The 17525-nt window shown below is 48.2% G+C and overlaps 1 protein-coding gene across 1 annotated transcript; it reads left to right on the forward strand.

Moving 5' to 3' along the window:
- The first annotated feature begins 447 nt into the window (after positions 1-447).
- Positions 448-3401, forward strand: LOC139415470 (family with sequence similarity 167 member Ab). Its single transcript, XM_071163564.1, has 3 exons — positions 448-516; positions 1198-1632; positions 3138-3401. Exons 1-3 carry the CDS (start codon positions 448-450, stop codon positions 3399-3401), a joined length of 768 nt encoding a protein of 255 aa, XP_071019665.1.
- The last annotated feature ends 14124 nt before the right edge of the window (positions 3402-17525 follow it).

A 17525-nucleotide genomic window follows, 5' to 3' on the forward strand; every position in this document is an offset into this window, starting at 1 on the left:
ACACCAAGGATACACAGAGGAAGCTTTGAAGAGGGAGCTCTCAATGAAGGAGGCTTTTTTCAAAGTTACTTAAATCCTAATCTGGATTACCTCTGTCTTTGTGCTGTCCTCATAAAGAAACCATCAGAGCCAGTCAGAATGGTGACGCAAGATCTAGAACTTCCTTCTCACACCCACAGAGAATGGTCTATTACATTGAATTTAACCACAGCACAAAGGGCCATAACCACCATTTTACAGTGTAGAGCTACAACAATCTAGAACACAGGTAGAACAAAGAATTGTTCTAATCTATTCTGACAAGAACTACAACCACCCGCTCACAAACACAAGTCAGAGCGACGGAGGGCCCGGTGAAGAGTACATCATACTGCGACCAACTTCTCTTGACTACTACCACTAGTTTGATTCTGGTAGCCAGGTGTGGTTCTTATTCCCGGGGTTGTCATGGAAGCAGGCTCCACCCCCAGGATCAAGGTGTATAGTGCCTGGGACCAGGTGGAGGAGACAGACCAGGTGAGAAACAATCTGTCCCTCATGACCACAACCGGTATACTGCCAAAAGAGAATGGGCCTCCCATCTATGCCTGGTTTCTCTATAGGTTTCTTCCTTTTAGGGAGTTTTTCCCAATAGCCTCGCGAGCCACACTGATCTTCTACGGAGTTTTTCCCCAATAGCCTCTCGAGCCACACTGATCTTCTAGGGAGTTTTTCCCAATAGCCTCTCGAGCCACACTGATCTTCTAGGGAGTTTTTCCCAATAGCCTCACGAGCCACACTGATCTTCTAGGGAGTTTTTCCCAATAGCCTCTCGAGCCACACTGATCTTCTACGGAGTTTTTCCCCAATAGCCTCTCGAGCCACACTGATCTTCTAGGGAGTTTTTCCCAATAGCCTCTCGAGCCACACTGATCTTCTAGGGAGTTTTTCCCAATAGCCTCGCGAGCCACACTGATCTTCTAGGGAGTTTTTCCCAATAGCCTCGCGAGCCACACTGATCTTGCGAGCTTCATACATGTAACACATATTTATGTCAGCTCGCGACATTAGTGTGGCTCGCGAGGCTAGTTTCTCCGACATGTGTTTCTGCTTTGGGGTCTAGGCCGGGTTACTGTAAAGCACCATTTTCTGAATTAAAAACAGGCTTAATAAAAAACATTTGTTTGATTGATTGACCAGGTGGAGGAGGAGGAGGAGGAGGAGGAGAAGGTGGGTTCGGCTTCAGAAGACCATATGATGAACCTCAAGGCCCTGGCACAGAAGCTGAGGCTGGAAACACGGAGGCTGTCCTACCTCGAGTGGAAGGCCCGTTTAGAGGCCCATGGCACCAAAACCCTGATTGTACCACAGCAGAGCACCAGGGACTTAGTGGAGCCAGAAGAACAACGGGTAGTGCCCCAGAGTGAGGGCAGGTCAGACAGTGAGAGCACCAAATGTCTGGCTGAACCACAGCTACAGCAGGAGCTCCACGCAGAGCAACAAGAGGAGCAGGAGAAGGCCAAACGACAACCGGGGGAACCCAGAGAGAGCCTCCTGACCTCGGGTTTGACCTGGCAGCACAGCCTGCCCTCTGGAGTGCCGAGGAGATTTAAGAACATCGATGAGGCTGTGGGGTGGCTCAGGAAAGAACTGGTGAGAGCAACAGAAGTATTGGTGACTGTTTCTTGGTTCAGTGCTGTATCTCCAATACAACTGAATTCAAGTGAGAGGGGCTTCCTGTCAAAGCTAGGGAGAGGGGCTTCCTGTCAATGTTAGGGAGAGGAGGTTCCTGCCAATGTTAGGGAGAGGGGCTTCCTGTCAATGCTAGGGAGAGCGGTTTCCTGTAAATGTTAGGGAGAGGGGCTTCCTGTCAATGCTAGGGAGAGGGGGTTCCTGTCAATGTTAAGGAGAGGGGCTTCCTGTCAATGCTAGGGAGAGGGGGTTCCTGTCAATGTTAGGGAGATGGGCTTCCTGTCAATGCTAGGGAGAGGGGGTTCCTGTCAATGCTAGGGAGAGGGGCTTCCTGTCAATGCTAGGGAGAGGGGCTTCCTGTCAATGCTAGGGAGAGGGGGTTCCTGTCAATGCTAGGGAGAGGGGGTTCCTGTCAATGCTAGGGAGAGGGGGTTCCTGTCAATGCTAGGGAGAGGGGCTTCCTGTCAATGCTAGGGAGAGGGGGTTCCTGCCAATGAGAGTTTAAAAATCCAGTCACACTTTCTCAAAATTCCAAGGTTTTCCAGAAATCCTGATTGTAGAATACCGAAGATCAATATCAAGATCAATATCAAGATCAATATCAGGATGTAATAAGCAGCATGAAATCCAGAATCCTCCAACCAGGATTTCTGGAAAAGTTGGGAATTTGGGGAAATTAACCACCCTTGGTGGTTAAGGCCAGACTACACCCTTGGTGGTTAAGGCCAGACTACACCCTCTGTTGTTAAGGCCAGACTACACCCTCTGTTGTTAAGGCCAGACTACACCCTTGGTGGTTAAGGCCAGACTACACCCTTGGTGGTTAAGGCCAGACTACACCCTCTGTTGTTAAGGCCAGACTACACCCTCTGTTGTGAAGGCCAGACTACACCCTCTGTGGTTAAGGCCAGATTACACCCTCTGTTGTTAAGGCCAGACTACACCCTCTGTTGTTAAGGCCAGACTACACCCGCTGTTGTTAAGGCCAGACTACACCCTCTGTTGTTAAGGCCAGACTACACCCTCTGTGGTTAAGGCCAGACTACACCCCTGTTGTTAAGGCCCGACTACACCCTCTGTTGTTAAGGCCAGACTACACCCTCTGTTGTTAAGGCCAGACTACACCCCTGTGGTTAAGGCCAGACTACACACCTGTTGTTAAGGCCAGACTACACCCTCTGTTGTTAAGGCCAGACTACACCTAGGGCTGTTGCGGTGACCATATTACCGACACACTGGCATTAACATCTACTGTCAACATTAGAAACAAACTATTCAATCCGATCACACCTTTTAAAGGCAATGTTTCTACGTTCACAGAGACTTTTCTACGTTCACAGTAAACTTTGCATCTGTCGGCTCAATCGGAAATTAACGTTAAATGTCATTAGCATTACAATGCAGATCTTCCACGGTCAGTTTTGAATCTATCCCTAAATCTCTATCCCCTCCCCACCTCCCTCCAGAATGAAATGCCTCTCCAGGACCAGCAGTTGGCCCATCAGCTGATGCGCCTCCATAGCGACATCAACAAACTGAAGATCGAGCAGACGTGTCACCAGCACCGCCGCATGCTCAACGATGCCACCTACGGGCTGGAGGAGAGAGATGAGTTGAGCGACCTGCTCTTTGACTCCCCCGTCACCCCCGGGTTCGGACTCTCCACCCCGCTGAGACTCATAGGGGTCACCAAGATGAACATAAACTCTCGACGCTTTTCCCTCTGCTAGAAGGAGAGAGAGAGAGAGAGAGAGAGAGATGCTAGCCACATCTCTGCTAGTAGGAGAGAGAGAGATGCTGGCCACATCTCTGCTAGTAGGAGAGAGAGAGATGCTAGCCACATCTCTGCTAGTAGTGCCAGATTAGGATGGCAATATTCCGGAAGCTTTCTTAACATTTTCTTTTCTTCTGATACTGGAAATCTACAAACCAGGATTGTTTTCTGTCAGTGGGAGGAGCATGTAGTTTGTTTACTATGTCAGTGGGAGGAGCATATAGTTTGTTTTCTATGTCAGTGGGAGGAGCATATAGTTTGTTTTCTATGTCAGTGGGAGGAGCATGTAGTTTGTTTACTATGTCAGTGGGAGGAGCATGTAGTTTGTTTACTATGTCAGTGGGAGGAGCATATCGTTTGTTTACTATGTCAGTGGGAGGAGCATATAGTTTGTTTACTATGTCAGTGGGAGGAGCATGTAGTTTGTTTACTATGTCAGTGGGAGGAGCATATAGTTTGTTTACTATGTCAGTGGGAGGAGCATGTAGATGGTTTCCAGAAATCATATCAGATTATGTAAATCCCCCCAACAATGAAGCAGCTACAAATCCTCCTCTTAACATCAGGCTTAACAAGGCTTTTCCTGAAACTGAACCTGACTATTAGATATGATGGCACTTTTAAAACGTTCTGATCCGGTCCTAGGCTGGGGTTCCACATTCTGATCCGGTCCTAGGCCGGGGTTCCACATTCTGATCCGGTCCTAGGCCGGGGTTCCACATTCTGATCCGGTCCTAGGCCGGGGTTCCACATTCTGATCCGGTCCTAGGCCGGGATTCCACATTCTGATCCGGTTTTAGGCCGGGATTCCACATTCTGATACGGTCCTAGGCCGGGATTCCACATTCTGATCCGGTTTTAGGCCGGGATTCCACATTCTGATCCGGTTTTAGGCCGGGATTCCACATTCTGATCCGGTCCTAGGCCGGGATTCCACATTCTGATCCGGTCCTAGGCCGGGCTTCCACATTCTGATCCGGTTTTAGGCTGGGGTTCCACATTCTGATCCGGTTTTAGGCTGGGGTTCCACATTCTGATCTGGTCCTGGGCCGGGGTTCCACATTCTGATCCGGCTTTAGGCTGGGGTTCCACATTCTGATCCGGTTTTAGGCTGGGGTTCCACATTCTGATCCGGTTTTAGGCTGGGGTTCCACATTCTGATCCGGTCCTCGGCCGGGGTTCCACATTCTGATACGGTCCTAGGCCGGGGTTCCACATTCTGATCCGGTTTTAGGCTGGGCTTCCACATTCTGATCCGGTTTTAGGCTGGGGTTCCACATTCTGATCCGGTTTTAGACTGGGGTTCCACATTCTGATCCGGTTTTAGACTGGGGTTCCACATTCTGATCCGGTTTTAGGCCGGGCTTCCACATTCTGATCCGGTTTTAGGCTGGGGTTCCACATTCTGATCCGGTTTTAGGCTGGGATTCCACATTCTGATCCGGTTTTAGGCCGGGATTCCACATTCTGATCCGGTCCTAGGCCGGGCTTCCACATTCTGATCCGGTCCTGGGCCGGGATTCCACATTCTGATCCGGTCCTAGGCCGGGATTCCACATTCTGATCCGGTCCTAGGCCGGGATTCCACATTCTGATCCGGTCCTAGGCCGGGATTCCACATTCTGATCCGGTCCTAGGCCGGGATTCCACATTCTGATCCGGTTTTAGGCCGGGCTTCCACATTCTGATCCGGTCCTAGGCCGGGATTCCACATTCTGATGCGGTCCTAGGCCGGGATTCCACATTCTGATCCGGTCCTAGGCCGGGATTCCACATTCTGATCCGGTTTTAGGCCGGGCTTCCACATTCTGATCCGGTCCTAGGCCGGGATTCCACATTCTGATGCGGTCCTAGGCCGGGATTCCACATTCTGATCCGGTCCTAGGCCGGGATTCCACATTCTGATCCGGTCCTAGGCCGGGATTCCACATTCTGATCCGGTCCTGGGCCGGGGTTCCACATTCTGATCCGGTCCTAGGCCGGGATTCCACATTCTGATCCGGTCCTAGGCCGGGATTCCACATTCTGATCCGGTCCTAGGCAGGGATTCCACATTCTGATCCGGTCCTAGGCAGGGATTCCACATTCTGATCCGGTCCTAGGCCGGGATTCCACATTCTGATACGGTCCTAGGCCGGGATTCCACATTCTGATCCGGTTTTAGGCCGGGATTCCACATTCTGATCCGGTCCTAGGCCGGGATTCCACATTCTGATCCGGTCCTAGGCCGGGATTCCACATTCTGATCCGGTTTTAGGCCGGGATTCCACATTCTGATCCGGTTTTAGGCCGGGATTCCACATTCTGATCCGGTTTTAGGCCGGGATTCCACATTCTGATCCGGTTTTAGGCCGGGATTCCACATTCTGATCCGGTCCTAGGCCGGGCTTCCACATTCTGATCCGGTCCTGGGCCGGGATTCCACATTCTGATCCGGTCCTAGGCCGGGATTCCACATTCTGATCCGGTTTTAGGCCGGGATTCCACATTCTGATACGGTCCTAGGCCGGGATTCCACATTCTGATACGGTCCTAGGCCGGGCTTCCACATTCTGATCCGGTTTTAGGCTGGGGTTCCACATTCTGATCCGGTTTTAGGCTGGGGTTCCACATTCTGATCCGGTCCTCGGCCGGGGTTCCACATTCTGATCTGGTCCTGGGCCGGGGTTCCACATTCTGATCCGGTTTTAGGCTGGGGTTCCACATTCTGATCCGGTTTTAGGCTGGGGTTCCACATTCTGATCCGGTTTTAGGCTGGGGTTCCACATTCTGATCCGGTCCTCGGCCGGGGTTCCACATTCTGATCTGGTCCTGGGCCGGGGTTCCACATTCTGATCCGGTCCTGGGCCTGGGGTTCCACATTCTGATCCGGTTTTAGACTGGGGTTCCACATTCTGATCCGGTTTTAGGCCGGGCTTCCACATTCTGATCCGGTTTTAGGCTGGGGTTCCACATTCTGATCCGGTTTTAGGCTAGGGTTCCACATTCTGATACGGTTTTAGACTGGGGTTCCACATTCTGATCCAGTTTTAGGCCGGGCTTCCACATTCTGATCCGGTTTTAGGCTGGGGTTCCACATTCTGATCCGGTCCTGGGCCGGGGTTCCACATTCTGATCCGGTTTTAGGCTGGGGTTCCACATTCTGATCCGGTTTTAGGCCGGGGTTCCACATTCTGATCCGGTTTTAGGCCGGGGTTCCACATTCTGATCCGGTTTTAGGCTGGGGTTCCACATTCTGATCCGGTCCTAGGAAGGGTTTCAACATTCAGATTCAGTCCTAGGCAGGGCTGGACTTTAAAAGCAAATTTTGACGCATGAGCCGACATCCACAGCGTTCGGCATGAATGCACTCTGCACACTTTGTGTAAATTGGCTTCAGAAGGTGCATCGTCAACAGTGCAGTGCGTTTAGCACCAACCCCTAGCCTTGTAACTACACACCTCTGTAGCCGTTGTCTTCTGCTTCCAGCTCAATGACTGTAACCTTTTTCCCCTCCTGAAGTGAAATCTACATGTCTGTTCTGTTACATGTACAATAATGCCTTAATATTGTTTCTTACAAAAACAGTGTGTCCATTTAACATGGATAGTAACTAAATAATGACAATGAATAAAAGTAGTGATGCCTTCTGTTATATTTGAATTGTACTGTTATATATAGACCAGGGGTGTCAAACATACAGCCCACGGGTGGTTTGAGTAAAAACCACCTGGGTGGGGTCCCAAAACTTTAAATAGACTAAACCCCCCCCCCCCCCCCCAAAAAAAAATATTAGAAATTATAATGGATCTACTTCCAAAGTATGTCCAGCTCGCTAATAGTCACCTAAATGAAAGCTAGACATTCGGGGAGTATCGTAAAATCCCAAAAACGACGGATAGAGGAAATATCACCAATTCTCAGTTCGGCCCTTCAGACCTCGTTGAAGATGCAGCCTCTGTGGCAAAGGGAGTTTGACATCCCTGATATGGACTATAAATAAAATATGGTAAGCAGTGTTGTGCTTCATGTAGGTGTTTATCTCTCAGTTGTTACTCTTGTGAATGGTTAACCGAGCCGTAGCCAGGTCTAGGAGGTCTTGGTACAGAAGATAGAACAGATACTCAGAAGGTAGAAGAGATACTCAGAAGGTATGAGAGATACTCAGAAGGTATGAGAGATACTCAGAAGGTATGAGAGATACTCAGAAAGTATGAGAGATACTCAGAAGGTAGAAGAGATACTCAGAAGGTATGAGAGATACTCAGAAGGTAGAAGAGATACTCAGAAGGTATGAGAGATACTCAGAAGGAATGAGAGATACTCAGAAGGAATGAGAGATACTCAGAAGGTATGAGAGATACTCAGAAGGAATGAGAGATACTCAGAAGGTAGAAGAGATACTCAGAAGGTATGAGAGATACTCAGAAGGTAGAAGAGATACTCAGAAGGTATGAGAGATACTCAGAAGGTATGAGAGATACTCAGAAGGTATAAGAGATACTCCGAAAATAGAAGAGATACTCAGAAGGTATGAGAGATACTCAGAAGGTAGAAGAGATACTCAGAAGGTATGAGAGATACTCAGAAGGAATGAGAGATACTCAGGAATGAGAGATACTCAGAAGGTATGAGAGATACTCAGAAGGAATGAGAGATACTCAGAAGGTAGAAGAGATACTCAGAAGGTATGAGAGATACTCAGAAGGTAGAAGAGATACTCAGAAGGTATGAGAGATACTCAGAAGGTAGAAGAGATACTCAGAAGGCATGAGAGATACTCAGAAGGTAGAAGAGATACTCAGAAGGTAGAAGAGATACTCAGAAGGTATGAGAGATACTCAGAAGGTATGAGAGATACTCAGAAGGTATGAGAGATACTCAGAAGGTATGAGAGATACTCAGAAGGAATGAGAGATACTCAGAAGGTAGAAGAGATACTCAGAAGGTATGAGAGATACTCAGAAGGTAGAAGAGATACTCAGAAGGTAGAAGAGATACTCAGAAGATAGAAGAGATGCTCAGAAGGTATGAGAGATACTCCGAAGGTATGAGAGATACTCAGAAGGAATGAGAGATACTCAGAAGGTAGAAGAGATACTCAGAAGGTATGAGAGATACTCAGAAGGTAGAAGAGATACTCAGAAGGTAGAAGAGATACTCAGAAGATAGAAGAGATGCTCAGAAGGTAGAAGAGATACTCAGTCAGAAGTGTAGATGACTAGACAGAACAGGCCCGATGCTCCAGTATCACAGGCCATTGATCAAAAGGAATGTCGGCACACAGCATATTGTTTTATCTATCAGGTTAAGGGGGGGGCTCAACTCACAAGGAATGGGAATAACTAACATGACATCAGTCCCACAGGGTCATTCTTGAGCTGCGGTAATATATACTTTTTAAAATAAACTTTAATAAATGCATTTTCTGAACCCCCCACAAAATGAAGAACATATTAAACCTTCAAGAAAACACGTGGTTTCTCACCTCCGGATTTAAAGTTGTCTGATATGGACAGCATTTACCTTCAACCCCGTCACAGACAACACGGAAGTTGTCTGATATGGACAGCATTTACCTTCAACCCCGTCACAGACAACACGGAAGTTGTCTGAATATGATTATAAAAAATACTTGTTTTAAAATCAACCTAATGCCCAAATAAATTACAATTATTAGAAATATAAAATTTCAGAAATGTTTGCTTTTATTAAAACCCTGAAATAAACACATTGTGTGTGTCATCGGGCTCATCATTTTACATTTAAAAAACAAGCTTTCAATTCAGCATTGTAACATGAATCTAATCCTTTTGGGATTGTCCTTAACATTTCAGACTGAGCTCTGAAAACATAAAATTCATATTTATTAGTTTCCACCATTTTATTGAAAAAATATAGTCATGTGACAGGGTTGAATACTGTAACAGTGTAGAAGAGAAATATCGGCTTTCGTATAAACTAGTTTACTATCACAATTCCTCCAAGATTTACCCCAAAACATTGCATTTCATTGTCTTCAACTATGTTATAAGGACATTAGATATATTTAGAATAATCTGGGTTTTATTAAACAAACTGCAGTAGATATGAAAACAAATAAAAACACATCAGGCATTATGGTAATTAGTAACATTCAACAGGGTTTCATCAGAAGAGTTCAACGTGTCGTCAAACTGTAGGAAACATTTTTCCAAGAGCATTTAGAACGCTAGAACAGCTGTAACTACATCACTGGTGTCACCATGACTACCCTTCTTTCTCAGGAGCACCATGCTCATTTATTCAGTAGTGGTTTTCTTCCTGAGAGTCTGGCCCACACATCTCTCTCAACCTCTACGTAGGTCGGGATGTCACACGCTGTCGGAGGGGAGGGGGGGGGGGGGTCATCTCAAACTGGATACCTGGGGGTTGTCGTCTCCAGAAGGTTTGGTCCAACACGATGCATACATTTCACTTGTACACTCATTTCATCCGTGCCGAAGGATGATGGTCTGGATAGAAGTCATCATCCTATTCCACTACACACCACTGACCAAGAACACATGGATTTCCCCACTGGATTTCGTCCACAGGTTGTGTATTTCTCTCATTGGCTGGTCTGAAGTGCTTTCAGCAGGAGTAAGGGTGATGACCTGGTGTATTCTCATGGTGGAGGGCACCGTTTTTTAATCGGGCTTGGTGTTATCTCCATATGACACGTTGTGGAGGAGTGGTTCCTCAGTGCTCCTTTCCTCTCCTTGATTATTTTGTTCTACTGTTTTCTGACACTGGTCTCTGTCACTTAAAATCACCAATCTTTTTCTTTCTCCCCTGCCTCAATATTTATTTTCCCCATCTCTGACGCGCTCTCTCTCATCTCTGACAGCTCTCTCTCATCTCTGACGCACTCTCTCTCATCTCTGACGCATTCCCTCTCATCTCTGACAGCTCTCTCTCATCTCTGACGCGCTCTCTCTCATCTCTGACGCGCTCTCTCTCTCATCTCTGACGCGCTCTCTCTCATCTCTGACGCATTCCCTCATCTCTGACAGCTCTCTCTCATCTCTGACGCGCTCTCTCTCATCTCTGACCCGCTCTCTCTCATCTCTGACCCGCTCTCTCTCATCTCTGACCCGCTCCCTCTCATCTCTGACACGCTCTCTCTCATCTCTGAAGCGCTCTCTCTCATCTCTGACGTGCTCTCTCTCATCTCTGACGCGCTCTCTCTCATCTCTGACGGCTCTCTCTCATCTCTGACGCGCTCTCTCTCATCTCTGACACGCTCTCTCTCATCTCTGATACGCTCTCTCTCATCTCTGACGCGCTCTCTCTCATCTCTGACGCGCTCTCTCTCATCTCTGACGCGCTCTCTCTCATCTCTGATACGCTCTCTCTCATCTCTGACGTGCTCTCTCTCATCTCTGATACGCTCTCTCTCATCTCTGACGCGCTCTCTCTCATCTCTGACGCGTTCTCTCTCATCTCTGACGCGCTCTCTCTCATCTCTGACGCGCTCTCTCTCATCTCTGACGCGCTCTCTCTCATCTCTGACGCGTTCTCTCTCAAGGGATTGTTCCCTTTATTCTGGATCAGCATTTTGACATGCTCAACACTTTGTCGTTCTGCTGCTGCTGTGGCACCATCATTCCCTAGATGTTTCAATGGAATAACGTTAAATCAAAGATTATTAGACTGTATAAATGTATACACTATAATCCTTGGGTAATTTAGGAACAACTGAAGTGAAGAGCGTTGCCCAACTCTCCCACCACTAAGCTACCTACCTTAAAACATATTCTTTGTTCACATGGAACACATTACAGCATGTTTTATAAGTGAACATAAACAATATATAATGTGTAATATATTGAATAATTGATTTGTTTAGATACAATATTCATAAATAAAGAAAATAACTCCATCGTCACAAGTTTACAACCATGTTACAATGAAACGTGACGGTTGAGTTTTTTGGCTCAAAATGTCCTCATGTGGTGAAGAACAGGAGACCACATGGTGTGCATGAAATCAATAGATTGTATATTGTTCAGCGTTAAAGTATAATTTTTGACGGGTTATCGTATAATTTTGATAAGTACTAGTTTTCCATCTTGATTTAATGTAACGTGGTTAAGTTGGTCAGCTCAACGATCCCCACTCGACTTTTAACAAAACAACAACATTCAGATATAAAAGAATGCCTGTTTCTGTACAATGCAGTTTAAAAATGGTTGAATGATGTCACTTCCTGTTAATGATGGCGCAGAAGGGTGGACTGACCATTTTTATTGTCAGAGTTTGGTTGGAGTGTCGGGGTTGAGTGTAGGCTGAGGGACAGAGCTAAATTGTGTGTTTTTAATCAATAATCATGCATTTTACTTGATAAAAAAATAACTTTCTCAACAAAATAACATAAATATATGTGTGCATTAATGACATGTTTGAATATTCATTTCCCAAGTAAAGAATTTGTGAAACGCCTGGGGACATCGCACAATTCTTAGTGTCAGTTAAAAAAAATATTTTTAAATAAAGTTTAAATGAATGATATATTAATTTCAATTTATATAGAAAATATTTTCACATTTCATTTTGGTGACCCAATACTTGAAATATAATATCAAAAGTCAGAGCGACTGAAATATTACCCAAGAATGACCCAACAGTAGTTTTATTCTGTCGGTCTTTGAATATTTCAAACATGGACTTTGATCTAGACAGAAATCATTGAAATAATATTGTCTGTCAGTTTGAAGGAAACAAGTTAGTAACAAGCTCCTCAGAATCGAACTTACCAAATCAGTTCCAATTTTACATTTATAACTTAATGAGTACCAAACAACTCTATCTAGATATCTGTGCACTGTTGAAGAGTACCCAGCTACCATTATACAGGCAATTACTTTTAATTGGTCAGGGCCCATAACCACCCTATTCCCTACATAGTGCACTAGGTAGGGAATAGGGTGGTTATGGGCCCTGATCTAAAGTAGTGCACTATCTTAATCATTTCGCTAAACTCATATTAACATCTGCTAACCATGTGTATGTGACAAATAAAATTTGATTTGATTTACTTTAGAACAGGACTCATAACCACCCTATTCCCTACCTAGTGCACTACTTTAGACCAGGGCCCATAACCACCCTATTCCCTACCTAGTGCACTACTTTAGACCAGGGCCCATAACCACCCTATTCCCTACCTAGTGCACTACTTTAGACCAGGGCCCATAACCACCCTATTCCCTACCTAGTGCACTACTTTAGACCAGGGCCCATAACCACCCTATTCCCTACCTAGTGCACTACTTTAGACCAGGGCCCATAACCACCCTATTCCCTAACTAGTGCACTACTTTAGACCAGGGCCCATAACCACCCTATTCCCTAACTAGTGCACTACTTTAGATCAGGGCCCATAACCACTCTATTCCCTACCTAGTGCACTACTTTAGACCAGGGCCCTATATAGGGAATAGGTTGCCATTTGGCGCAGTATCCCAGCATTGCTCTAAGTGGTAGTCAACCAGATATGATTTCAATGATGTGCTTCACACACAACCAGGTGTACTTTACCAGTGCATTCTGAAAGTATTCAGACCCCTTGACTTTTCCCACTTTGTTACAATACAGCCTTACTCTCAAATTGATTAATTAAATAAATCCTCATCAATCTACACACAATACCACATAATGACAAAGCGAAAACAGGTTTTTAGAATTTTTTTGCAAACAAACAGAAATATCTTATTTACATAAGTATTCAGACCTTTTGCTATGAGATTCGAAATTGAGCTCAGTTGCTCACTCTTAAGTGAAAGAAGTTTGGAACCAGCAAGACTTTTCCAAGAGCTGGTCGCCCGGCCAAACTGAGCAATCGGGGGAGAAGGTCCTTGGTCAAGGAGGTGACAAAGTAACCCGATGGTCACCCTGACAGAGCTGAAGAGTTCCTCTGTGGAGATGGGAGAACCTTCCAGAAGGCCAACCATCTTAGCAGCACTCCACCAATCAGGCCTTTATGATAGAGTGGCCAGACGGAAGCCACTCCTCAGTAAAAGGCACATGACTGCCCTCTTGGAGTTGATGAACCCAAGATTGAACTTTTTGGCCTGAATGCCAAGCATCACCTCTGGAGGAAACCTGGCATCATCCCTACGGTGAAGCATGGTGGTGGCAGCATCATGCTGTGGGGATGTTTTTCAGCATCAGGCACTGGGAGACTAGTCAGGATCAAGGGAAGGGTGAACAAAGCAAAGTACAAAGAGATCATTGATGAAAACCTGTTCCAGGGCGCTCAGGACCTCAGACTGCGGCGAAGGTTCACCTTTCAACAGGACAACGACCCTAAATGCAGGAGTGGCTTTGGGACAAGTCTCTGAATGTCCTTGAGTGGCCCGCCAGAGCCCGGACTTGAACCCAGTTGAACATCTCTGGAGAGACCTGAAAATAGCTGTGATAAATGTGATATTTCATTTTTTTAAATATAAATTTGCTAAAAATTCAAAAAACCTGTTTTTGCTTTGTCATTGTGGTGTATTGTGTGTGTAGATTAATCAGTGGAATAAAAAATATATATATTTTAGATTTAGGCTGAAACGTAACAAATGTGGAAAAAGTGAAGGGGTCTGAACATTTTCCGAATGCTCTGTATATGTACGGACACATACATCACAACAACATTCAACATGGGGTATTTTTAAGAAAGCGTACAGTATATCGTGACTCTGTCCTGGAGCCTTGGAAAACATAACAAAGGATCATTCTGTCCGTCAGCCATTTTATTGTCTGATTTGTTCACAACAACAGTCCGTTATACCAACAACACTCCCAAAGACAGTTCACCTCCAGTCTCAGACACCACAGAGACAAGGGAGGAAGGTAGACTATGTTCAGCCTCGCCTGTCTGGCTATCTACAGTGGGGAGAACAAGTATTTGATTCACTGCCGATTTTGCAGATTTTCCTACTAACAAGAGCCACAGAGTTACTAACTCCCCTCCTCTACCAGGGGGCCACAGAGTTACTAACTCCCCTCTCCCACCAGGGGGCCACAGAGTTACTAACTCCCCTCTCCCACCAGGGGGCCACAGAGTTACTAAGTCCTCTCTCCCTTCTACGAGGGGGCCAGTTACTAACTCCTCTCTCCCCTCTACCAGGGGGGCACAGAGTTACTAACTCCCCTCTCCCACCAGGGGCCCACAGAGTTACTAACTCCTCTCTCCCCTCTACGAGGGGGCCACAGAGTTACCAACTCTCCTCTCCCCTCCTCTACCATGGGGCCACAGAGTTACTAACTCCTCTCCCCTCCTCTATCATGGGGCCACAGAGTTACTAACTCCTCTCTCCCCTCTACCAGGGGGCCACAGAGTTACTAACATCTCTCCCCTCCTCTACCAGGGGGCCACAGAGTTACTAACTCCTCTCTCCCCTCTACCAGGGGGCCACAGAGTAACTAACTCCTCTCTCCCCTCTACGACGGGGCCACAGAGTTACTAACTCCCCTCTCCCCTCTACGACGGGGCCACAGAGTTACTAACTCCCCTCTCCCACCAGGGGGCCACAGAGTTACTAACTCCTCTCTCCCCTCTACCAGGGGGCCACAGAGTTACCAACTCCCCTCTCCCCTCCTCTACCAGGGGGCCACAGAGTTACTAACTCCTCTCTCCCCTCTCCCACCAGGGGCCCACAGAGTTACTAACTCCTCTCTCCCCTCTACGAGGGGGCCACAGAGTTACCAACTCCCCTCCTCTACCATGGGGCCACAGAGTTACTAACTCCTCTCCCCTCCTCTATCATGGGGCCACAGAGTTACTAACTCCTCTCTCCCCTCTACCAGGGGGCCACAGAGTTACTAACATCTCTCCCCTCCTCTACCAGGGGGCCACAGAGTTACTAACATCTCTCCCCTCCTCTACCAGGGGGCCACAGAGTTACTAACTCCTCTCTCCCCTCTACCAGGGGGCCACAGAGTAACTAACTCCTCTCTCCCCTCTACGACGGGGCCACAGAGTTACTAACTCCCCTCTCCCACCAGGGGGCCACAGAGTTACTAACTCCTCTCTCCCCTCTACGAGGGGGCCACAGAGTTACCAACTCTCCTCTCCCCTCCTCTACCATGGGGCCACAGAGTTACTAACTCCTCTCCCCTCCTCTATCATGGGGCCACAGAGTTACTAACTCCTCTCTCCCCTCTCCCACCAGGGGCCCACATAGTTACTAACTCCTCTCTCCCCTCTACCAGGGGGCCACAGAGTTACTAACTCCTCTCTCCCCTCTACCAGGGGGCCACAGAGTAACTAACTCCTCTCTCCCCTCTACGACGGGGCCACAGAGTTACTAACTCCCCTCTCCCACCAGGGGGCCACAGAGTTACTAACTCCTCTCTCCCCTCTACGAGGGGGCCACAGAGTTACCAACTCTCCTCTCCCCTCCTCTACCATGGGGCCACAGAGTTACTAACTCCTCTCCCCTCCTCTATCATGGGGCCACAGAGTTACTAACTCCTCTCTCCCCTCTCCCACCAGGGGCCCACAGAGTTACTAACTCCTCTCTCCCCTCTACGAGGGGGCCACAGAGTTACCAACCCCCCTCTCCCCTCCTCTACCATGGGGCCACAGAGTTACTAACTCCTCTCTCCCCTCTACCAGGGGGCCACAGAGTTACTAACATCTCTCCCCTCCTCTACCAGGGGGCCACAGAGTTACTAACTCCTCTCTCCCCTCTACCAGGGGGCCACAGAGTTACTAACATCTCTCCCCTCCTCTACCAGGGGGCCACAGAGTTACTAACTCCTCTCTCCCCTCTACCAGGGGGCCACAGAGTAACTAACTGCTCTCTCCCCTCTACGACGGGGCCACAGAGTTACTAACTCCCCTCTCCCCTCTACGACGGGGCCACAGAGTTACTAACTCCTCTCTCCCCTCTACCAGGGGGCCACAGAGTTACTAACTCCTCTCTCCCCTCTACCAGGGGGCTACAGAGTTACTCACCCCTGTACTCCACTACCAGGGGCCCTCTCTCCCCTCTACCAGGGGGCTACAGAGTTACTCACCCCTGTACTCCACTACCAGGGGCCCTCTCTCCTCTCTACCAGGGGGCTACAGAGTTACTCACCCCTGTACTCCACTACCAGGGGCCCTCTCTCCTCTCTACCAGGGGGCTACAGAGTTACTCACCCCTGTACTCCACTACCAGGGGCCCTCTCTCCTCTCTACCAGGGGGCTACAGAGTTACTCACCCCTGTACTCCACTACCAGGGGCCCTCTCTCCTCTCTACCAGGGGGCTACAGAGTTACTCACCCCTGTACTCCACTACCAGGGGCCCTCTCTCCTCTCTACCAGGGGGCTACAGAGTTACTCACCCCTGTACTCCACTACCAGGGGCCCTCTCTCCTCTCTACCAGGGGGCTACAGAGTTACTCACCCCTGTACTCCACTACCAGGGGCCCTCTCTCCTCTCTACCAGGGGGCTACAGAGTTACTCACCCCTGTACTCCACTACCAGGGGCCCTCTCTCCTCTCTACCAGGGGGCTACAGAGTTACTCACCCCTGTACTCCACTACCAGGGGCCCTCTCTCCTCTCTACCAGGGGGCTACAGAGTTACTCACCCCTGTACTCCACTACCAGGGGCCCTCTCTCCCCTCTACCAGGGGGCTACAGAGTTACTCACCCCTGTACTCCACTACCAGGGGCCCTCTCTCCCCTCTACCAGGGGGCTACAGAGTTACTCACCCCTGTACTCCACTACCAGGGGCCCTCTCTCCTCTCTACCAGGGGGCTACAGAGTTACTCACCCCTGTACTCCACTACCAGGGGCCCTCTCTCCTCTCTACCAGGGGGCTACAGAGTTACTCACCCCTGTACTCCACTACCAGGGGCCCTCTCTCCTCTCTACCAGGGGGCTACAGAGTTACTCACCCCTGTACTCCACTACCAGGGGCCCTCTCTCCCCTCTACCAGGGGGCTACAGAGTTACTCACCCCTGTACTCCACTACCAGGGGCCCTCTCTCCCCTCTACCAGGGGGCTACAGAGTTACTCACCCCTGTACTCCACTACCAGGGGCCCTCTCTCCTCTCTACCAGGGGGCTACAGAGTTACTCACCCCTGTACTCCA

This window comes from Oncorhynchus clarkii, chromosome 8, assembly GCF_045791955.1.
Source record: "Oncorhynchus clarkii lewisi isolate Uvic-CL-2024 chromosome 8, UVic_Ocla_1.0, whole genome shotgun sequence".
Lineage (NCBI taxonomy): Eukaryota > Metazoa > Chordata > Actinopteri > Salmoniformes > Salmonidae > Oncorhynchus > Oncorhynchus clarkii.